Source organism: Haliotis asinina, chromosome 6 (genome assembly GCF_037392515.1).
Source record: "Haliotis asinina isolate JCU_RB_2024 chromosome 6, JCU_Hal_asi_v2, whole genome shotgun sequence".
Classification (NCBI taxonomy): domain Eukaryota; kingdom Metazoa; phylum Mollusca; class Gastropoda; order Lepetellida; family Haliotidae; genus Haliotis; species Haliotis asinina.
In genome coordinates, this window is record NC_090285.1 from 4,400,397 (window position 1) to 4,425,816 (window position 25,420).

The 25,420-nt window shown below is 40.4% G+C and overlaps 1 protein-coding gene across 3 annotated transcripts in view; it reads left to right on the forward strand.

The window, feature by feature from the left end:
* LOC137286455 (dual specificity protein phosphatase 16-like) overlaps window positions 1-11,971 on the forward strand; it is a 64,858-nt gene extending 52,887 nt beyond the window's left edge. For 2 of the 3 annotated variants that reach the window (XM_067818336.1, XM_067818335.1), the window contains exons 8-9: window positions 938-2,924; window positions 4,734-11,971. In XM_067818336.1, the coding sequence (XP_067674437.1) occupies window positions 938-2,924; window positions 4,734-4,826 (2,080 nt within the window). In that variant the 3' untranslated portion in view covers window positions 4,827-11,971. The remainder of the gene's footprint in view (window positions 1-937; window positions 2,925-4,733) is intronic. The other variant, XM_067818337.1, reaches the window with a different exon arrangement.
* Window positions 11,972-25,420: the final 13,449 nt, after the last annotated feature.

A 25,420-nucleotide genomic window follows, 5' to 3' on the forward strand; every position in this document is an offset into this window, starting at 1 on the left:
GAGAACCAGATGAAACGGCCAGCTGATGACACTTCACTGCTGTGTCCGTATTCGATATAAACGAGTGCAGACACTAAAACCCCTTTGGTTTACTTTTGTGTTTACAATGTCAATAAACATCATGTGTTGGCCAATTTCCAGGTGTTATTGAGTATTTGAAGCACGGGAATATTTCATTTGAAACCTCCGGCTGATGCCGTCAGTTCCAAATGCATTTTCTCGGTTTCCATGGAAATGATTCGGACTTTGTCTCTCAAAAGTGAGAGGTGTGTTTCCTTATAAAAGTTCCTAATATCTGTCAGCAGAACTTGCTGTTTATAGATATATGGCATTTATGTTTTTCATGACTTCCATGGAAATGATTCAAACTTGATCTAAGAAAACATCAAGTAACTGTCAGGTGATTTGTGCTTTCAAGTATGTGGGGGCCGGGGGGATATGTCATCTTCTGATGACTCTTGTTTTCAAAAGTCAACCAACAGTGATTGAGAAAGAAGTAGTTTCTGTGATTATCAACTTCTGCTGTGTGGGCCATTGTTTCAGTTATTTGTGTTGGGGGTGGTTACCAAGTTATTGGCAAAATGTTTAACTACCTGATTCATTTACACCAAGATGAGAGTATGTCTTTGCTCTCTGGAATAAAATACTGAGAGAAATTATGTAGGTCTTGAGGCTCTTCATATGCTTGCTTTGTGGAGGTGAGGCTACAGTAAGGACCTTAATGGTTTAGTGTCTGTGTTCAATTTACTTGCAGTATTTGGTATAAAAAACATCAAGAATGTTTTTTTCAATGCAGAATGTAGAAAATGTGCACATGTGTTATCTTTATAGGATGGACTTTCCAATATGAATGTCTGACATCAGAAGACTGGAAATACTTGGTGATCCCTTCTGTTCTGAGCAGGGGCTATTTGTCACAGATTCATTTTTGTTTCAGGTACGTCAAGGACAAGCGACCAACCATATCACCAAACTTCAACTTCCTTGGGCAACTTTTAGACTTTGAAAAGCAGTTGCGGCAAGGATTGTGTGAAAGTGGCAAGAAATCCCCTGATGGTGCAGCTAAGACTTATGAACATCGACCAACTCCCTTTGTGATGGATCTGCAGTTGTGTAGTCCATCATCTCCCGTAACAAAGTCTTTCAACAAGAACCCAATTCATTTGGAAACTGGTTTTCCGTGTGGAGACACAACTGTGAAAATTGCAGCTCCATTGACACAGACAGCAGCAGCAGCGGCAGCAGCAGCAGCAGCAACAGAGGAGGCAGCACAATCAGAGATGGAAGACCAAAGTGGACCAGGTGCACAAAGTGGTGTTGAGAGTGTGTCCATCTGTGCTAGCTCAGACAATCAGACAGAGGATCCCTGTCTCATTCTTCCTCTCACCTCCGACATCTCCTCCTCATGTGAACTCATGGATACAGTCACACTCAGAAAGAAGTGCGCTCATCCTCAGTCGTTATCTCTGGGTGTTCAGCAGCAAGAATCAATGCAAGTAGATTCAAGTCCAAGTGATAAGACATTTGTGAAGGATCATATGACCCTCGAGACTAAGACGATTCGTTCCACAAGAAGGACATTTTCACTCAATCTCAGCCCAGTGACAATGAGTCCAATTTTTCCATCTGTTAGTTCACCTCAGTCTCGACCAGTTTCAATGGATAGCTTTAAGATACAATCTCCATTGAAAAGGACATCTACGCCAAGTCGGCCTACATCTCTTGAAGGGTTATCTTTGCCTTCATCAGAGAACAATACACCATCAACACCAAGCAAGCCATTCTCATTGCTTGGACTGCTTCCTTCTGAAAGCAACATGCCATTATCAAAATCCAAACATTTGAGGTTGCCAGGAGCAAGCTCTAGCTCAGGACTTCCCTTCAGTCTTCAGTCACCAACGACAGCAATGGCCAAACTTAACTTCAGTCCAACTCTTGCGGAGCAGATGGAAACTGTCACTGTGGAGAATGAGTCCCAGGTTCACAACTTTCCAGCTACCTCACTTGACAAACTCAGCTTCACTCCATGTCTGGCTAGCGACGAAAGCCCAGGCAAACATAAAGGGGCAGGAGCCACAAAGCGACCAATCAGCACAGCTTCAACAGATTCTAAATCCTCGGAACCAATATCACCGATGTCCATCAGTAGTGTTAGCTCAAGCAGCAGTGCATCTGTGCCCTCGCCTGTCACCAACAAAGTTGTGTTACGCTCCAAGAAGCCATCATCTCGGAGTTCCCCCAGTTCAAGTACCTCGCCAGTGTCAGAGACCAAATCTTTAGAACCTTCCTCACCCATGTCCATAAGTAGTAGTTCTTCTGGATCTAGTGTCACATCACCAACGGCAACGACCTCCAAGGTCATCTTACGATCTCGTGAGAACAAGGCAAAGCGACCAATGGTACGCCCCAACAGTATTGCCTTCTCTACTTATCCTACCTTCGACCTTGGCTCTGACTGTCAAGACTCGCCGACTTCCGGCAGTGCGTCTCAGGATGACACATCAGAGGCTTACATGTTACAGAACAGTAAGAAATCAAAACAGGAGGATTCAGAAAGTGACTCTTTATCAGAGAAGAAATTCAGGTGGGGCAAATACTCTGAAAGAGAAGTGTATAAACAAATCACTGCTGCAATGAATAGTGCTATGTTACGGACCAGAGTGTATGAAGCATCTCGGAAAGCTCGCAGCTTGGACGATATTTTAAGTTCGGAGGAAGGAAATGCTAGTAGTGACTGTGATTGCACAATGTTTGGAAAGATTCCACGACGCTGCGGCCCAGGCGACAGGTTCACATCCCCATCCTCATTCTTCGATCACCTTCCGTGTCGGTGTCGTGGGTCATCCGACCCGTATCAGTCTAATAGCAGCATATCCTCGAGCGGCAGTCACAGCTCACTGCATGGGAGTCTGGAGATCATTCAGGTATCCTAGAGCTGGTGGACATTGTTGTTTGTGCAATCCGTGGACAGTCACGTTGTTGTGCAGTAGTGTAGTCATACTGTGTGATCTGAGTCTGCATGTCTTGCTCATCCACAACGTTTATCACTGCATGTGTACTTCCAACCCAGAGTCTCATGCTCGTCCTTGGTACAATGGCGACAGGATTACTTCCTGTCTATGATTTGTCTCAGTTTATTAATTTAGTTGCTTCATCTGTTTCTTTTGCTGTATGTAGAACACCATTTCAAGTGTGTATATTGTTTGTTTTACTTTATTTGTCATTGTCACTTCATTTATTGTGGTGCTTCCCCTTGAATGACCTGACTGGCTTGTCTGGATTCTTCTTTTTGTTTGTTTTCTTTGAGCCTTGTGGAATGATTTTGAATATTTTTGCAGAAAACTTTGCTTTGTCAGTGCTTCACTTTCAGATATTTTGGGAATGGACTGTTACTCTTTTTATGTCACTCTTTCCTTTGGTGAGGATTTTTTTTTGTATCTAATCAAGAAATATGTCTTTTCCCCAGGCATTGCCTTATGACTGTTGCATGTGATGTCACAAGATGATTCTTAAAGGGGGACTTGTGGAAATGGGTAGTGCAGCCAGTATAGTTCAAGAAGTCCACACCACTGGTTATAGATCTGCTGACTGCTATTGTATGATGTGTCTATGTCTGGCATTTGTCTCACTTGCCCTGAGATATCCATGATGTACAGATCACCCATTACAATGTCTAGACCTGGACTGTATCTGGTCTCCAGACATTGAAAGCACAGTTCCCCTTTAATATCACAGATCAATTCCAAGAGAATGTTGCAAGCTCTAGCACTTTCGTTTTGCCATTTTTGTGACAAATTTCAGCATATTTTATTGCAGTTAGAGTTTGCTGTTTGCTACTGTTCACATATTTCATTATTCATAAGAAATTGTTGACAGATTGATTTTTCCTAATAATTCATATTTCTGGTGTTGGAGGAAAATAGTTTCACAATATTATTAGCCCTGATTCCCAAATTATGACAACTCTCACTGTGAGGGAGTACTCAATGTTTGAGTGTACTGGTATGAGAGTGTTACAGATATACACATCTCTTCTTAGCCAATTTTTATCATTTTAGAATTCTTTCTGTTTAGTAAGCTTTGCTAATGAAACAAAATTAAACATTAAGAGTAAGGTCTACTAGAAAATGTCTCAGTCAGGTTCTGGCCTTATATACCTTGTTCTTCCTCCTGGTTATGAGCCTGGCAGACATGGCAACTACAGCCCACTGTGGCTGTTTCAGCATGCGTATGTTACTCCTCACTCAGCTTTAGGGTACCTGCGTAGAAGGGTGATGATATTGGGGAGTCAGGGGACATTAATGTCAGTTGAACTCCGACATGAACTGTCTGGGAAGCTTTGAGCACAAGGTTAGCAGTTGAATATGCATCTACACCAAGCAGTACTGCAGCAGATTCAGAAATGAGTTTAGTTTTATGCCACTTTCATAAAGTCAGAAATAACATTTACAAAATGACATGCTGATAACAGGAATCATATTCAGTAATCCAGTACCAGAGTCTTAAATCAATGATCAACAAATAACTGCAAATTTATCCAAAGAAATGGCAATGTTTTTTTAATTTAGTATTTCTTTTTTTTTTTTTTTCAGATTTCTAGTTGGTATTTCAAAATATTTCAAAGCAAGAGATTTCAATGACTCCTAATTACATGTGTATGTGTTCCCACTTGCCCCATTCCATACACCATACGGCTCCCCTGCATTGTACTGATGGACTTTGCTCTATTGCAGCTCTCCAACTTGGCTCCCACTAGAAATCCTCAAAGCAGAAAAAGACTTGTAAGCATCAAAACATTTTTTTTGTCAGTGTTGTCTTTACCTTGAGTCAGTGGGGTTTCATTGATAGTATGTCTTACCTCTGTGATTATTCTGTTATGTCACAATTGAACTTCAAATTGGAGATCATTTTGGAACTTTTTTCAATGTATTTTAAAAACTACTGATACATTTAACAATGAAAGTAATAATATTTCTCTCACAGGAATTAGTCATGATCTATTTAATTATGGTGGTTATTGCCTGTAAAGTTAAATATAGAATAGCTTCCAAAATTTTTGTCATCAGGGGTTCTTGACTTTGTTGAAATCAAGCTACCCTACAATTTATTTCCTGTGATTAGGATTGTGAAATAAAGACCCCAGGACCTTTTGTTTTGTACACACAAAAAAGTAAGTTTTGTTTTGACAAGCATATTGTCTAACACTATTTCTGCCTCCTCTTTGCAAGCCTCATCGCTGAGGAAGGGTAAGTGACGAGAGACTATATCAGGTGTACTCAGGGGTGCTTTGTGCCTTAGTGCATGTGAGGAGAACGGCCATGTTTGGGACATTCGCCATCACAAGTATTAAGGGATCTCCCGACCAAAGGAGTTGTTTTTATTTGAAAAAATATTGTCAACATTTTTACTTTTCTATGTAAACTCTTAATTCTCATTGTGTTTTGTAAAAAAAGAAAACATTTGTACAATTTGGTAAGTTATGAGCCCGTGCAGATTTTTCTGGTTCAACTTATTTGATGTTTCTCTTGTGTAGTAGTTCACTCTTTTGTCAAAAAAATAAGTTCACAAATAATGACTTGAAACTGAAAGAACCTAAAATTGAGATGCTGTTTATTTGGTCCCAGATATAGTGTTCTGCATGGTAACGCCCTAGAATGATGGAGACCGAAGTCTGTCCTGCAGGCCTCACAGTAACACTGTACACTACCTAATCGTACCCCCACCCCGAGTTCTCCATTCACCTCTCCCAGCATTCAGTCCACGTCCTGCATTTAAACAACTGAAGTTCTGTATTTCATGTTTTAAATTTCAAGTGAAATGCATGATGTTTTTATTTTCAAATTTGGGTTTCATTTCAAGGATTTTGTTTATATTTTCAACTAGTTATCTTTTTTAATTGACATGAATAGTTCTAAAGAACACTATTGCCATAACGAAGCATTGCAACAGTTTACAGTCTACTGCTTGAAATAATCTCTGTATGACATGGCTGGTTGAAAGTCTATTAATATTAAAAAGTCTCTTAGTTTCCGCTGTTTATTCTACATGCTAATTACTACATCCCATCCCTTCTGTTCATGATATTTGATGTTGTAATGATCTCAAAGTACATGTTAAATTAAGCATTGAAGTGCTATATATGTATCTTGTCATGGGCTAGGCAATTCCATCAGCATATCTTACCAAACTCCTGTTCGTCAATGACACAGTTATGAGTGATAAATACAAGATGTTTAATGTTGTAGTTTACTGTGAACTGTTGCTGTGCTGTGTTAAGAAGACGGGACCCAGTTTACCAGATACCTCATCAACATCAGCAATTGCCCTACACTGACACAGCACACTCTCTCAATGCATGAATGGTTGTTATTATTTTCTTTAATTTATTAACTATTTACAAGTCAGCATACCAGTTGATAATACTTCAAGACCTAAACCTGCAAATGTTGAATGCACTGAGTGTATGCACTACAAGCATGGAGAAGTACCACACATTGGTTGTGTATCGTGATATGGTTAGTCCTTGGTCCCACAATTCTCTCTGTGTATGTTTGTGGTCCAGCCTCTGCATGACGACTGGCAGCATCTATAGGAAATGTTTCATTAACCCTTTATGAGGAGTACCACTGTGCTGACTGCACTCCTCTATGTCATGTGCTCCACTGCCTGAAGCACAAATGGTCAATAACAACAGAACTCTATCACCAAATATTTGTTATTTCACCCTGAATTTCCAGGTCCGTATGTGTAAAATGTCTACATATGGTCACTCACGACCTTTCTGTTTTAATCAATAGGCCCTAATTATGGATAATGTTTCATGTGGCCTGCATTTCCAGTATTGTTCTACAAACAGGCAGTCTAGCTTCGGGACCAATCAGCTTTAAGCCGAGTTAGGCCTTGTAAAGACTTCAAAATCTTTTCTGAATGTTTTTGGAGAACAACAGATTGTCCTAGTATAGTGTAAAGGAATTGAACTTGTCTGAACGGTTCCTGTAGAGTTGGTTCACTGATGGAGCAGAGTCAGGACGTTGTTGTCTGTTTTCCCCTACACAGAGAGGATATGAGGCCGCCTACTGTCAGAGACTTTGTGACAGCACCATGTGATTTGTTACCTCTATACATAGTTCAGGTTAGCTGTGATCTTTGGAATGTACAGGAGAGTGTTTTATGTAACATGACACATGAATGTTGCCGAGTTGTTGTTGAATGTTTACTGTCCTACGGTTCACCACTATCTGTATTCTAAGTACCGATGTATTGGTCATGTGATAAGTTGGTCTGTAAGTGATAATGTGATGACGACTCCTAGTTATATTAACATTGTTTGTATTTCAAGAGAAATGTCATTTTATTTAATAGCATGTATTTAAGTCACTGGCTGTGTCTGACAATGAAGATGGGACATGTGTGTCCTCTAGCCTCCCTTGGTGTTCACATGAACATATATGGCATACTGCACAGCGCAACATTCTTTGAAGCTGTTGGCGCCGATTGATGAAAACCATTTGTGTCCTGTACTGTATTACACCACAAACCATTTCATCTCATTCAAGGATTTCTTCAACCTTGGATTAGATTTGTCTGTTTATGAAACAAACCATTATTCTCTCCTTGTTCTCGATCAGAAATAATCATTTAGCGATGCTCTCCTCAACAGAAGAACACGAGCTGCATGATATTGCGAAAGTTAAAGACTGGTCAATTCATGGTATGACAGTTTAAATATGGCATAATATGAACAAATCAGGTGTTCTTTATAAGACCATGTTTAGTCTGTCATGCCAAATCAGGTGTTCTTTAAAGTTTAATTTTGTTTCTATTGAAAGAAGAAACCAGTTATGATTCCAAATGGTAAGACAGCGGTGTATTCCATGTCACTGTCATCAATGCAGATGAGCTGTATAATTGTTCCATGTTGTGTCCCCAGATTTCAGCAGTAGGGTCTCGTGTGTGTGCCAGATGTGAAAGACAGTGTATCATGCATGCCCCAGTGTACATACATGTATTGGTAAGATGGATGTCTGCCATATCTCCCCATCTTCATTATATTCAACTAAAACGTATACCTTGTACATGCCAGTAATTTATTTTTTACACAATGGCAACCCAAGCAGTATTTAGCTATTGTCTTTGGAACTGTTTGAAGTAGATCTTCTTGTGGACATATCTTAACTCCCAGTGGACACTGTCTAGTCTGTGTAGATATCTCTGTAAATGTATGAATGGTTTATATGGACTCAAGACCAGTCGCCTACCAGGGAGGGGCGATGTGGGGAGATGGAGGGGGCAACACATCTGACTCACAAGTATTTTTCACACATCCATTATTTTTTTACGTTTAAGTGTCATACCTCTCCAATACTTTGTTCAATGATTGTTATACACAAGGCAGTAGTATTTATACAGTGTCACTAAAGTTGTGGACTTACTGATGTATGGACGGTGACTCTTTTTCACCCTTTGGGATTTAAAGCAACTTTTATTATTTGGTAAACTGATAATGAAGGAGCATGCATTTTGTCAAGACATTTTTATACTATGCTATGAAACAAAGAACCATTTCTTTCTTGTCCTCAACTGATAGGAAGGTGAATCAAACCCCAGTCATGTTTCTTGACATATACAATATGCATGCCTGACTGTTTTCACTGTCTTTTCACTCATTGTTGAATATTGTGAACATTATGGACTGCACAGTTAAATATATATCAAGGGAAAATGGTCTTATTTGTAAAGCCGGCAGAATGCGATGCTTCTGTGATAGACATAGACTGCTGCATACAAGAGGAAGATGACGCTGCCATCACAGTATCTGTCTGCCACCTCGTATCATCTTCACGTGATGTGATTACACTTGACATGTGTTTGTGATGGATGTATGGACGCTACGTCTGTGCATCTCTGTGATCTCATGTACACTAGCTGCTAGGCTTGCACATGGAGGAACCGTTGTTGCTGTTGCAGAGTTGTTGATGACCTTATTAATGACGTTTTATTTTGTCGGGAGAGTGGTGATGTGAAATCACATCTCTCTACTTGTTCAGTTTCTGTGACACATTGGTATAAAACAGGTGGGTTAGTTGAGTCCTGGGAGGAAAAGGAGGGATAAGGGCCCTGTTGGTCCAGCAAGATTTAAAGTTACAGAAACATTCAACATATTATTAAGATACTGTCAGAGATTCAAATTGCTGAAAACCAAGTCATTTTCTGTCTTTTTTTTAAAGTCTGATGTAGACTTTCAACTCACAAGTGTGGTGAAATGAGTGAAAAGGGTTGGGTTTTTTTTAAAAATGTTGTTCTGTTTTATCTACATTTTGGGCAAAATCAGCTTAGTTCCTGTCCAAAATATCAGAATATGTCTTGGACACATTTTAACCCAGCTGATATGTTTAGTGCAGTTAAATGTTCTGGACATAGAGTATACTGAAACAAGTGAAGTCTAGGTTTCTTTTACAAATATGTTTCATAACATTTTCCCTGATTTGTAAAGGTTTTCGTAACTTGTAACATTTTGATTTTTTTCATGGACTGAAAGGGCCTTGGACATCCCCCTCATCCTTTCCTGATGACAAAATTGTATCCAGTTGGTATTACAGACGCAATTTCTTCATAAGGATATCTTTTACATTGGTAAAGGGACAGTGTTCCTCAACAAGTCAGATTCAACCTCGTTTGGTTACCCAGCTGTTTGTTACATGAACAGGTCATTATCAGGATACGTACTGAGGGAAAGAAATATGGGAATGTCCCTTCATCACTGTTCCTGTCTTTTCTCACAATTTCACCTACAATGCAATACAAAGTTTGTGAAGAAACATGGGAGAAAAAAGAAAGAAGCAGTTCACCTTCGATGTGTTCCCTTATTTCTTTCCCATAGTATATCAGTGTTTGAGTGTTGAGTGTAGTAAGAATGCACATGGGTTGTTTTGATGGCAGTAGAATAATGGAATATGCCAACAACTACATCACTTTGATATGGCATCAGCACATGCTGTTGTTTTACATGTACACAATAGATTGTAGTCTTGATGTTAACGGCGGAATTCTGAATAAAAACAGGAATTTATATGAAATCAGATACACTGAGAATATGTGTATTAAATATCAAGATAGCTATAGCTGACAGAATTGAATTACGTCACATCGGATATAAATATTGACAGTTTTGTTATTATTTGCTGTTGTAGGGTATTGTTACGCTACGTATTCCCTGCACGTCATGTGGATGTTGTCCCATGTACAGTCTGTCTGACTCAAAGGAGGACCGATTAATCGCAGTTGAACTCAAAAACTAATAAATATATTGTACTCAGTGAAACGCTAATCATTATCAAAACATCAGACCAACCAAGAGAATTTATGTTTTGAAAATAAAAATGTTGTGCAACAAACTATCATTAAAATATTGACACAGTTCACTATTTGTTACAAGGGAGGACAGCCTTGTGTATTAGTTTTTGAGTTAGATTGCAATTCGTCGGTCCACATTTGAGCCAGGAACACTGCCAGTTTAAATGACATTGTGTTTCCATATTCCCCCAGCTTTTGTTAAGCAAGAAAAACAAAATGTCCAATTTTTGTGGTCAGTTTGAGCGAAATCAGATTTTTTTTTATCATTATTCTTTGACAACAGAATTATGAATAGTGTTGATTCTACAGTTACAGAATGTCTCACATTGTCTCGTCATTTAGAGACAACAAAAAGTGCTTGTGTTTGCAATTGAAATAGGCATACTTTTGAAAGTGATTATATTTATTTTATTTCAGGAAACTTGTGAAATAAAAGAATAATTAACAAGTGATGTTGTACAACTGTGGTGATAAATAAAGCCATAAACAACATCAAGGTGATACTTAAAACATTGCTCTCTGAAATGTAGAACAGTGTGCATTGCGTTCCTTGTCCCTTATTGCTGTGTGTATTGGAGATGTTCCTCCACTTCTTAGAGATGATACGACCACGTGTTGCACAGTTATATCTCAGCATCCCCAGTTCCCTGCTCTGTCATTGGACTACAGATCTTATATGTCATGGGCAAACCTAGCACACTACTCATAATAATCAGGGATTCTCATTTACAGTCAAATTCAGAGAACCATATTCATTTAGTATGGTCACATTTAGTGGTTGAAGGTTTGTTAATTTAATTCTTTGAAATCTGCCTTGTCTTTCTGGAAAGTCAAGGGGCAACTTGTGAAAGAGATTGTAGGGCAAAATTTTATTCTGATCGAACCTTAAAACTTTTTTGTTGTGGCCTTATATCTGAAATTTACTATTCTAATGAACAATAATATTATTGTTGTGGTATATGCAACACTTAAATCTTCAGTTGACTGTACTGTGCTCTGTTTCTGCACTTTTTTCGTCTGGACGGCATACCGACATGGTACATTCTCTTTGATGATCAGTGGAACAAGCACTACAGTAGTGTAAGGGGTGAGTAGTGTGTTAGGGTTTGTTGCATGTTGGTCTGTCAGTGTCTACCAAGTGAAGTTTTGGCGTTATCGGTTGCTTCTTTATTCCTCCAACCCAAACTCATCTCACCCTTCTGTCACAAAAGTTTAATGTCGCCCCTTTGTCACAGGGAAGTGACTTCACCCTTCTTTACCAGATGACTTAACTTATATCAGTGCTTCAGCTGAACCTTATGTCACAGGACCTCATTTCATCCTTCCGTCACAGAGGACTTTATCCTCACCCTTTACCCACAGCACTTCATCTCACCCTTCTGTCACAGAGGGCTTGATTTCAACCTCCCATAGCAGAGGGTTCATTTAACCCCTCCTGTCAGGAGATCTTTCATTTGTGTGTGATAATGCATCTAATGACAGAAACAGGTTGGATAGATTGGTGACAATTTTGTATTGTTTCTTGGTGTCAGATCCTTGTTACTGAATTTATCAGATTTTATTCATCAGTTGTAATATATGGTGGTGTGGTTATCAATAAAATATCTTTGCAATAAAATAGGTTTCCTTTTTCCTTCTAAGCTTGATGATAAACACGAAAAGAACAGAAAGAGTTATGAACATTTCGTAGTTTGAGTAAGAGAACAGGTTGTGGTACAATCTGACATTCTGTGATCCATGGTACAACATGCAAAGAACAGAGGTCAGTCATGGTACAACATGCAATGGACAGGGGTTGTCAGTCATGGTACAACAACCTAAGGACAGAGGTTGTCAGTCATGGTACAACTAGCAAATTCACATCCAGTTCAAGGGAATCGGCTTGTCCTTTGCCCAAGTACAAGACCTAATTCTTCAAGGTGAGGATCGAATATGACTTGCATTTCCACAATGTATTGTTCCCAGAGTATATCTTCCTTCATGTTGCCAACGAAATATTACTACACAGGTAAGGGTCCTTATGTTACAGTTGATCAATCCCAGCTTCAGTAACTATTATTTAAGGTCACATGCAACCAAAAAATCAAACATAATTAAAATACAATTATCAATTATTCATGACATATAATATACATTGCTGCTTTGGGGGAAAAAAACAAATAAACAAAATTATCGCGATTCAAAAGTGCAATATTTTGTACTTCGGCTTACTTCCCTCGAAACGAAGCCTTCGGGAGACCGAACCCAGTCATAGAGGGTAGGAGAACAAATTCAGAGAACATGTATTTACAAAACCCAACATCTCTATATACATTCTTTATGGATAACAACTTCTTCTAGTGTATATGATTTTCTTTGACAACGTTATATGAATCCATACTGAAACGACGTATTAAGTACAATAAAAAAGGTGTTATCCATAAAGAATCTTACTTTCTTGTGACTCGCCATACTTCTAAAATGCCCACCAAACAGATCATCTTTCTGTACACGCAATGAGCCCTCAGCATATCAGCAAATGAACCGGCCAGTCGGAAGCCGTCATTACGCTTGAGTGCACGCCCACCCGCTATGACTGGGTTTTGTCTCCCAGATCTAGAAGGTTTCGTTTTGAGGGAAGTAAGCCAAAGTACAAAAATATTGCACTTTTGAATCGCGATTGTACGCTTATAATTTTGTTTATTTGGGGGTTTTTTTCCAAGCAACAATGTATATTACATGTCACGAATAAGTGACAATTGTGTTTTAATTATGTTTGATGTTTTGGTTGCATGTGACCTTTAAGGTGAGTCAAATGAGTTCGTCGACGTCACCATTATCATACTACAGTGAACAACGCTTATAAGCAACGTTTATGGTATGGTTTGTTTGTTTCCGTCGCCTGCTGCTTATTTTAGTCGAAAAGCATATAACGTACGTCGGTTATGACGAACATAACCTTGTGGCTCCCGTGAGTACGTTTGTTTACTTAAATCTAATCCTGGCGTATCAACACTGGAGAAAAGTGATGGCCTAGCGTACATTGTGTCAGGTTGGTGAGTATGTGTTTGATACACAGACGCATATTCGGACAGACACAGGACTGACCAGTCCGAGGCTGCCATTAGAGCCAAGCGCCAGGCAGTCATCTTCAATATCGTCTTTCAAAGTCTTTTGACGCAGGCTGGTGATCGAACCATTGACCTTCCGTTCACCGAGCATATGTCCCATCCACTGCACAATGGCTGAGTGAGTGAGTGAGCGATTTTAGTTTTGCGCTGCTGTTAGCAATAATCCAGCATTACCACGGCAGTGGACACCAGAAATTTCACCTATAGTCTGGCAGAAAATATTTCAGGACGATGTTGGGTAACTTTACTTTAAAACTATAAGCATTATCCGTTTCCAGTTTGGTACGAGGCTTTATAATTTTTCTACCATTGAGGATTTTAATTTTCATAATTTATCACTCGATAATAAGAAAGTTGTCTATAACAGCTGTCATTTCAAGTCACAACAACACCTCACATGTCAAGGGTGTTGAGCAACTTACCAGAACAGCGACCCGGTCATGCAAATAGTCAGGTCACATGTCAAATACTTACATTATGCTCGGCAGATCACGTCACGTGGCTTCAATCACGTGCATTGCACGAAGTGCACACACATCTACACACAGAGAAAGGTCCACATCCAATTTGTCGGCTGACGCAAAAGACATTATTAGAAAAATCTATAATTATTTCGAACGAGAAAGTGAAAGTGGCCGTCCATTTGTAGCTCCTGAAAAGTATTTCAAACGGACCCAACATGCCTTGGATCTCTCAAAGGGTGTGTTGAGAGGAATTATCCATGCCTCGTCTACGGACATTCCAGGGACCATCCCAAAAGTTGGTAGGAAATCAAAACTGGATAGTTTTGATCAAAGGCTTGTCAGGGAAACAATTAGAAAACTAACACGTCAAAATGAGCATGTGTCGGTACGGCGATTGAAACAAATTCTTGCTGAAGACCACCAGCTTGATGTCTCTCGTTATACTATTTGCAAATTGTTGCTGAAATTTGGTGTTCAGGGGATTAAACTTGCCATGTGTGAACGGCATGACATCGTAAAATCAAGAATATATTACTTGAGAACAATTAGAAAAAAAGACGCGCTGATGGCTACGAACCGGTGTATCTAAACGAGACATGGGTAAATGCCTCCCACACAGCATCTTACCAATGGCAGCATCCTGACAGACAGGAGCCGAAGTGGAAGCTACCAGCTGGTGGAGGACAGAGACTTATAATTCTGCATGCCGGCTCACACAAAGGATTTCTGGAATGGTGTGATTTGGTATTTGGTATACTGACGGGAGAGACTACCATACGGAAATGAACGGGTCTATCTTTACACAGTATGTAGAAGAACAACTGAGCACAACCCTTCCAGAAAAGTCCTTTTTAGTCATGGACAATGCCCCATACCACAGTTGCCGTGAGTCCGACAATCGGTGTTCAATATCCAATCGTCGTAAAGCAGAGATCATTGAAAGGCTTGACAAAGCAACAAAACCAGTGTTGTATGAGCTTGTGTTACAGCATAAACCACCACCTTCCTATGCCATCGACAATATGTTGAAGAACGCTGGTCACGAGGTTCTACTACTACCGCCATACCATTGCAATTTGAATCCAACTGAACTGATATTGGGGAATATCAAGGGGAAGTTATTACTCTACAACACGACATTCAACGTTGAAAAAAACTGTTCACACGGCAATAGCGGAGATTGATATCAGTCGGTGGGAACCCTGTGGCAAACATGTATTGGCAGTTAAAAATGAATACTGGAAACTAGGTGGTATTAGAGAAGAGACTGTCCCACCAATCTTAATACATCTTGGAGATGAATCAGATACTGACATGTCCGAAGAAGAGATGCTTTGTGATTGAAAAATTCGAGGAAAACAAGTAAGTGATCAACCCCCAAAATACTAATCAAAGACCCACTCCACTAATGTGTACATACATAGTTTCACAGAAATATGATTAATGGACTGTGATTAATGCCTAGGAAATAAACCTGTCCCCTAACTACTTCCAAGCTCAAAATATTTTCATGGAAACTAAACAGTCAAAATTCTCCGTTATTTACATGTGCATGGAAAGACATCGCAATAACAATTTGAAAACATCATATAAATTATGTGACATATTTGATATTGAGATGACCCCTTCTGCCCTACACCGTTAACTAATGCAAAATGCACGTGCTTGAAGTCACGTGACATGATCTGCCGAGCATAATGTAAGGTGTGACATGTGACCTGACTATTTGCATGACCGGGTCGCTGTTCCTGTGAGTAGCTCAACACCCTTGACATGTGAGGTGTTGTTGTGACTTGAAATAACGACAGCTCTTATGGACAACTTTCATATTATCGAGTGATAAATTATGAAAATTAAAATCCTCAATGGTAGAAACATTATAAAGCCTCATACCACGGATAGCACTTACACTTTTAAAGTAAAGTTACCAAACACCGTCCTAAAACATTTTCTGCCAGACTACATGTGGGATATCGAACCCGGGTGTTCGTCGTGACGAGCAAACGCTACAACCACTAGCCTATCCCCACTGCAATGGAGGCCCTTCACTGAAAATTAACTATTGTTTTAGTGTACACTCCCAAGAATCTGTTTAAATAACAAAATCGTTTTCTGTTTTGTAACAGAGGCCGTATAATATGGTCTCTGGTTGCAACCTCCCAAACCATCTTCAATACGGGATGTACGCAGGCAGAATGACCTAAAGACCCACTGGAACCTGTTTGTCGTAAGGTGATTGACATGTGACTTCTCCTTGTATACCCGTGACTTTCAGTCTCACGCGTGTATCGCATGTCGATGCAGACAAAACGACCACACAATATGTGATTGATTTGTCTTGTTCCGCCTCCCTGTCACGTGACCCACAGGGAGGTGCCCTTGGTGTGACAGATTGCGTTATGTTCCGTTTCATCAAGGGCGACTTCAAACAACGATGCTGACAAAATCCGTATGACTCATGGTTTCTGTTTTAGCTGGCATCTGAGAGGACGGCTATGGTATGGTGTCTCGTACTTTTGGGAGCAATGAAAGGAATGCGGCATTGTGATAATTAATATCCCAACAAAATCAATTCTCACAATGCGATATGCCCGTGGTCTGTAAGATAGTCATAGATACAATATTACTAAATAAAACGCAGCAACAACAACCACAGTAAGTATCTGTTTCAAAGCCCATTCCACCAACTTACCGCAGTCTTCAGTTAGCCATGCTTGTCGTAAGAGGCGACTAACAGGATCAAGTGGTCAGACTCTCTGGCTTGGTTGATTCTCGTCATTGCGTCCAAAAGCACACACTAATGCCCATGTTGTCTGTCACTGCATTGTCTATACTCAATTTGTTACAGACCATGGGCTCCTATCACGAACCTACCTAAAGGTTAAAGGTTTCATGCAACTAAAACATTAAACACAATTAAAACATAGTTATCACTTGTTCATTGCAATGCATTGTTTATCAAGAAATAAACAAAAGCGTCTAATTGCAAAGGTGCAATATTTTGTACTTGAGTTTACCTCCCTCCAAAAGAAGCAGCCGCTATACCGAACTCAGTCAGAGCCGGCCGGTGGGTGCACAAGCAAGTGTAACGAAGCCCACTGATTGGCCACTGGTTCATTTAGACGGTTCGCTTATCCGGCTGTTGGTTTATGACTTAAAAGCACAATATGTGTTACGAGTGAAGCTGTGCATTGCATATTGTCATTAGCAGACAGGAAGGCAGACATATAGGTGTGAATGAATCAGACATTGTGTTTTGTATGTGACAGAGACTGATTATCACAGTCAACATATTTCGGGGAGTTTTGTTATGTAACGAGTAAGTTATTTACTTGTTGATGCACACAACCGAGATTAGACTACTGCTCACGACCTCATACTCCAGGCAGGCATACAGCGCTGGGGGAAAATTAGTGAATCATTTCAACTTCGATTTCGCGGGCATTTTTTTCATCGCGTTTTTTTTCAACTTTAGGTGTTGAATTGGCATTCATGATGACTTGTTTCGGTAAGTACATAGTGAAAGGTATGAGAATCTGCAAGGGTGTGTTTCACGTTAAAAAAAAGTGGTAAAAGAGTAACTGGTAAAAGAGTAACTGGGAAAGGTGATTTAGAAAAAGTCCTATTTTAGCTGACTGAATCAAGGCACATACATGAGGCAGCTGTAGCAGGTGACCCAAGAACGAACAATGTATCTGACGGATGGAACATCATGTTCTTTAATTTTATTGGTCACCATCACCATCATCTATGTAGCGAACCATCGAATGGTTCTAGAAGGAGCAAACAACAATGACGACTGTATTTGTTCAGTGACATCATCGACAATATGCCTGTGGAAAACAACAACAACAAGAAACAAACCTGTATTCATAACGATACAGAAAAGTCTGCAGCGACCTTGGCCATCAGTATTAAACTGAATACAATTCATTTAATGTCAGCAAATTCTTGCAAATGTATCAGTGCATATGTATTTTTGTGTGTGTGAATTTAGATCGTTGTATGTGAATGAAGTATTAAAAACCCGACATTTTTCTTAAGTAGACGTTGAGTCCCGGGGAGCTTTTTTCCTTGCCAAATTTAGTGCTTTTTCCGAGGACTTTTTCTCCAGAATACCAAATACAAAAGGCTAGTCAAAACGTGATCTCCATCGTGATACTGTTGACTGCACCAGGCACATATTATTGCCTATTCTGCATAAGTGTAATCTCACTCCTCCCATAGCCAGACATAACCACTAGCAACACATTTTGTTCTGTATAAGAATTAGAGCTGTCCCGAAAACAAACATACACCATTAATCACTAATACCGTCTCACATTTTACATAGTGGAGGGTTATTGCAGGAAGGGTGTCAACAAGTATATATTTGAGGGCCATTGCAGGAAGGGTGCCTAGACGTATATATTGAAGGGTTGTTGCAGGAAGGGTGTCAACAAGTATATATAGAAGGGCTATTGTAGGAAGGGTGCCAAGACGTATATATAGAAGGGCTATTGCAGGAAGGGTGCCAAGACGTATATATTGAAGGGCTATTGCAGGAAGGGTGCCTAGACGTATATATTGAAAGGATATTGCAGGAAGGATGTCAACAAATATATATTGAAGGGCTATTGGAGGAAGGGTGCCAAGACGTATATATTGAAGGGCTATTGTAGGAAGGGTGCCAAGACGTATATATAGAAGGGCTATTGCAGGAAGGGTGCCAAGACGTATATATTGAAGGGCTATTGCAGGAAGGGTGCCAAGACGTATATATTGGAGGGCTATTGTAGGAAGGGTGCCAAGACGTATATATTGAAGGGCTATTGGAGGAAGGGTGCCAAGACGTATATATTGAAAGGCTATTGCAGGAAGGGTGCCAAGACGTATATATTGAAGGGCTATTGTAGGAAGGGTGCCAAGACGTATATATTGGAGGGCTATTGCAGGAAGGGTGCCAAGACGTATATATTGAAGGGCTATTGCAGGAAGGGTGCCAAGACGTATATATTGGAGGGCTATTGTAGGAAGGGTGCCAAGACGTATATATTGAAGGGTTATTGCAGGAAGGGTGCCAAGACGTATATATTGGAGGGCTATTGTAGGAAGGGTGCCAAGACGTATATATTGAAGGGCTATTGCAGGAAGGGTGTCAACAAGTATATATTTGAGGGCCATTGCAGGAAGGGTGCGTAGACGTATATATTGAAGGGCTATTGCAGGAAGGATGTCAACAAGTATATATTGAAGGGTTGTTGCAGGAAGGGTGTCAACAAGTATATATTGGAGGGCTATTGCAGGAAGGGTGCCAAGACGTATATATTGGAGGGCTATTGCAGGAAGGATGTCAACAAATATATATTGAAAGGCTATTGGAGGAAGGGTGCCAAGACGTATATATTGAAGGGCTATTGTAGGAAGGGTGCCAAGACGTATATATAGAAGGGCTATTGCAGGAAGGGTGCCAAGACGTATATATAGAAGGGCTATTGTAGGAAGGGTGCCAAGACGTATATATAGAAGGGCTATTGCAGGAAGGGTGCCAAGACGTATATATAGAAGGGCTATTGCAGGAAGGGTGCCAAGACGTATATATAGAAGGGCTATTGCAGGAAGGGTGCCAAGACGTATATATAGAAGGGCTATTGCAGGAAGGGTGCCAAGACGTATATATTGAAGGGCTATTGGAGGAAGGGTGCCAAGACGTATATATTGAAGGGCTATTGCAGGAAGGGTGCCAAGACGTATATATTGAAGGGCTATTGCAGGAAGGGTGCCAAGACGTATATATTGAAGGGCTATTGCAGGAAGGGTGTCAACAAGTATATATTGGAGGGCTATTGCAGGAAGGGTGCCAAGACGTATATATTGGAGGGCTATTGCAGGAAGGATGTCAACAAATATATATTGAAAGGCTATTGGAGGAAGGGTGCCAAGACGTATATATTGAAGGGCTATTGTAGGAAGGGTGCCAAGACGTATATATAGAAGGGCTATTGCAGGAAGGGTGCCAAGACGTATATATAGAAGGGCTATTGTAGGAAGGGTGCCAAGACGTATATATAGAAGGGCTATTGCAGGAAGGGTGCCAAGACGTATATATTGAAGGGCTATTGCAGGAAGGGTGCCAAGACGTATATATTGAAGGGCTATTGCAGGAAGGGTGCCAAGACGTATATATTGAAGGGCTATTGCAGGAAGGGTGCCAAGACGTATATATTGAAGGGCTATTGCTGGAAGGGTGCCAAGACGTATATATTGGAGGGCTATTGCAGGAAGGGTGCCAAGACGTATATATTGGAGGGCTATTGCAGGAAGGATGTCAACAAATATATATTGAAAGGCTATTGGAGGAAGGGTGCCAAGACGTATATATTGAAGGGCTATTGTAGGAAGGGTGCCAAGACGTATATATAGAAGGGCTATTGCAGGAAGGGTGCCAAGACGTATATATAGAAGGGCTATTGTAGGAAGGGTGCCAAGACGTATATATAGAAGGGCTATTGCAGGAAGGGTGCCAAGACGTATATATTGAAGGGCTATTGCAGGAAGGGTGCCAAGACGTATATATTGAAGGGCTATTGCAGGAAGGGTGCCAAGACGTATATATTGAAGGGCTATTGCAGGAAGGGTGCCAAGACGTATATATTGAAGGGCTATTGCAGGAAGGGTGCCAAGACGTATATATTGAAGGGCTATTGCAGGAAGGGTGCCAAGACGTATATATTGGAGGGCTATTGCAGGAAGGGTGCCAAGACGTATATATTGAAGGGCTATTGCAGGAAGGGTGTCAAGACGTATATATTGAAGGGCTATTGCAGGAAGGGTGCCAAGACGTATATATTGAAGGGTTATTGCAGGAAGGGTGCCAAGACGTATATATTGGAGGGCTATTGTAGGAAGGGTACCAAGGCGTATATATTGAAGGGCTATTGCAGGAAGGGTGTCAACAAGTATATATTGGGCGGATGTTACAGGAAGGATATCAACACTATCGACGTAGACCGGCTTACGGGAGGGATGCCATGTAGGGTAATGGGGGAAAGAGAGGCAGAGGACACGGGGTACCTGGTCGCCTGAACCCTTTGTATTGTGTTTATATATTTGAATCCGAAAGTATATAATAGCTTAAACTGTTTCGTTCCATTCAATAGAGCACCAAGGACACTGCATTATTGTTAACCGGGTCGCTGAGTCGGGGCGCACACAATTTTCATTCTAGGTCTATTTCCACGCCCTTCCTTATGAGACAGACACGGCAATATGGGGTTACCACTGTTTTGTGTCTAGCCTTTACTCGCCGTCTTATAGACAAGGAGATCTTCTGTTAAACGTCATCTGTACCTTGTTGTTGTCGGTCGTCAACACAGTTAGAACAGTCTCCCAGCCTTAATCACCAGTATTTTGGAACAGTTCATTTCAATAGGTCATACAAAGAACGTACTGTCACAATAATGCTTCACTGCAGTTACCAGTCTGTGGAAATCGACCGTTTCCGAGAGGTCCACTTTCGAGAACTCCGTGTGTCCGACTACCATGATCTTCAATTTTGGACTCCTCGTGTCCGATTGCCATCATATGATCTTTAGTCTTGGATTCCTCGTTTCCGATCCATGATCTTCAGTCTGGTTGAATCTGTTCGTATCTCCTTCGTCGCTCGTCCTAGGATGAGTGTGTAGACGGTTTAAGATGTACTCTGCATTTTATCATCTGTGCTTACGGCCAGTGCTGTCTCTTGTCGGACTGCAAAATGACGTTCAGTGCCAGAAACAAAGTTGTCTTGTAATCTCACATACAAAATCATTTCTATGAAAATAACACTGACCTCGTTAAGTTTAAAGGGACTGACATCATCAAACCCAAGGGACTGGTTAAAGAAATAATACCGTCAAGGTGTTTCTTGCTGACAAACCAAACATTCCCTACAGCATCAGGGGCGGTATGGCAGCCAAGTGGATAAAACGCCCGACGTGACAGTGAAAACCTGGGTTCCATTCGCTACATGGGTACAATGTGTGAAGCCTAATGTTGGTGTCCGCCGCTGTGATATTGCTGGAATATAGCTAACAGCGGCTTAAACCATACTCGCTCACTTCATCTTTAGTAATCAGACAGAGTGAAAATGTCTTTGTGACAAGCATCCTGTCAACATTGTTGAGGATCATTGTGGGTGAGGATCATTGTGGGTGAGGATCGCTGTTGAGGAAGATCACTGGAGGATCACTGTGATGGAAGATCACTGCAAAGGAGGATCACTGAGGAATATCACTGTGAAAGTGGATCGCTGTTTAGGAGGAAACTGTGGCGGAAAATTACTGTGGCGGAGAACCACTGTGGAGGAGGTTCATTGTCATGCAGGATCATTGTGGGTGGAGAATCATCCTCGGTGGAGGAGGGTCGTTTTGGTGAAGGATCACTGTCGGTGAAGATCACTATGGTGGATCACTGTGGAAGAAGATCGCTGTTGGAGAAGATCACTGTGGATGAGAGTCAATGTGGTCGAATATCACTGTGGTGGAAGATCACAGTGGTAGGGGGTCCTTGTGGTGCAGGATCGCTGTGGAGGAGGATCGCTGCGGATGAAGATCACTGTGATGCAGGATAGTTATTGTGGATGATCACTGTGGAGGAGGATCACTGTGATGCAGGATAGTTATTGTGGATGATCACTGTGGGTGAGGATCACTGTGGTAGAGGATTGGTGTTGAGACAGATCACTGTGGTGGAGGATCTCTGATGAAGAAGATCACTGAGAAGGAGGATCATTTTGTTGATGATCACTGTGGACGAAGATCACTGTGGTGGAGGATAAATCTAGTGAAGAAGCGCTGTTGTAGAAGATAGCTGTGCAGGGGGTCACTGTTGAGGAGGATCACTGTGGTGGAGGACCGCTGTTGATGAAGATGTGATGGATCAATGTGAGGAGAGGATCATTCTGAAGAGGATCCCTGCGGAGGAAGCTCGCTGTGGTGGAATATCATTCTGGTTTAGGATCGTTGTGTTTTAGGATCAATGTGGAGGAAGGTCACTGTGGTGGGCTTGCCCCGCGATATAAAAGAACAAGAGAGGAGAGTTAAGCCGAGCAACTACACATATGTAAACCGGTTGGTCCCTGGTTAATCAGTAGTTCAAATCGTGTTCGTTTTTTGCCTCGCCTTGGACACTGCAGATCTGAAAGTCATGTACAGTTCACATAACTCAATACGTCTACGAGACTGGTAATTAATATAGTAGATTGATACATTCAATCTTTCGGGTTTCTCTATCAGCAAAACATGTTATTAATTGTTATAAATATATATGAATCTATTTTTACACAGTTTGTTATGTTTAAAATAATATATTTGTAAACAATTAATTGACATTTTGCAGTTCGTTTAGCACTTGAATATGAAATTCCTCCGTGGGACGAGATGATACCTAAGTGATATACCACTGATATACCACCGATATACCACTGATATACCACCGATATACCACTGATGTACCACTGATATACCACTGATATACCACCGATATACCAATGATATACCATTGATATATCACTGATATACCCCCGATATACCACTGATATACCACCGATATACCACTGATATACCACTGATATACCACCGATATACCACCGATATACCACTGATATACCATTGATATACCAGATATACCACTGATATACCACTGATATACCAGATATACCACTGATATACCACTGAGCTAGGTCTACATACGACATAATGGTTTCTCTGCCTTGTATACATTATTTAACCTGTCGTGAGCACTTTTTATATTTTCCGTCATCGACAGTCAGCTCTTTCTCTGTACAAACCATAATAGTGTCTGATTTGAATTTGAAAACAAATACCATGTCTGCATTAGTTCCACGTAGTTGGCTATGGATTCGAAACTGTAGACTATTGCATTACGAATAATCCAAACTAAACACTTGACGGGATTCAGAAATATGTTGTACGTATTAATCTGTAACTTAAGTTGAACAGTATAAATGATTTGTTTTTATATTTGCATCATTTCATCAATGTATCTTTGAATTTCGTCAAAGGCTTCCAAAGTTTCTATATGTATTTGTCATATAGTCTACACTTTTCATATTTGGCTAAAATGATATGCACGAAAGTTAACGAGTCGTATTTGTTTAGACAGTGTAGAATGCTACATTCGCAATAAAGTGTTGTTATCACGCGAATTGAAAACTGTTTAAACGCCACAGCATTTACTGATGTACTTCACAATGTCTCTCTGTGAGTGTGGTATTAATGGACATAGAAAAAAAGATTTCATAACACCGCACATCCCTGTGTTTCAAATTCTTTTAACAAAATATGTTGAAAATAAGCCACATTTTAAATAAATGATGAAATGTCCGATTTCAACATGCTTCTTGAGAACTTAATTTCAATTGTTTTGTTTAACAGAAATTTGCGACTGAGCAGATTCTGTCTAGTCATCTATGGACAAACCTTCAACTCTATTACTATAGTTTTCTTACGTCGTTAAAGGTGGCGGGGTTGAACAGTGGTTAAAACGTTCGCTTGACACGCCGAAGGCCCGGGTTCGATTTCCAAAAAGAGGGTACATTGTGTGAAAACTCTTTGTCCTGGAGTAATGCTGCAAGCGATGAAAAACAATGCTCACTCACTCACTCACTCATTTACTAACTCACTCACAGTGATGGGTTGTAAGCCTTTAAAACTGTCACACGACATAGCTGGAGACGAAATATCGTTACTCGGGACGAACACAAATTTTGTTTCCAGATGATTGCTCATTACTCGTCAACCTACAACTACAACCTCAAAGTTGAATTGGGTGTCAAGTACTTTTATTACGAATCGGCGGATGGAAGGAGATACTGAGGGGACGTTCACTTATATTTCCGAACAGGGTTGTAGTCTAACTGATTACGTTATATCATCACCGGGACTATTTAGGTATTTCTCGAACTTTGATGTAGGAAATAGAATGGAGAGTAAAAACGTGCCTTTGATTCTTAGGTTTACTGGTCCAGGTGAAAAACTGAAAACTAAAGACGTACGTGCAAGTACATTCAAGTACAGGTGGAATAATGATCATGTTAGCACTTTCATTGAAAACATTTCAAGCATAGGTCTGTATTTAGACAACTTCATAAATGTCTTAGAGATGGATGTAGATTTAATCATAGAGTCAATTGTAAGATATTTACTTGATGCTGCAGACTGTTTGCAAAAGAGGGTGTCTGTCACTCACACGTTATGGACCACAGTGTCATAAGGCAAAAGAGGAAGCTAAGCGCAGTCTACGCATATTTAGACGAAATAGAAATTCACTGTGCAAACCCAATACTGCAGAAACGTAAATACCATTACCACAAACCAAAGAAACTATATCTTGCAATAACAATTCCAGAGTATTTCGGATGGAGCTGAGAAAGATTTCAACGTTAAAATGCCATACGAATAGTATAACTAATGAAAGATGGTATGGTCATTTTCATGAACTCTTCAATAGGAC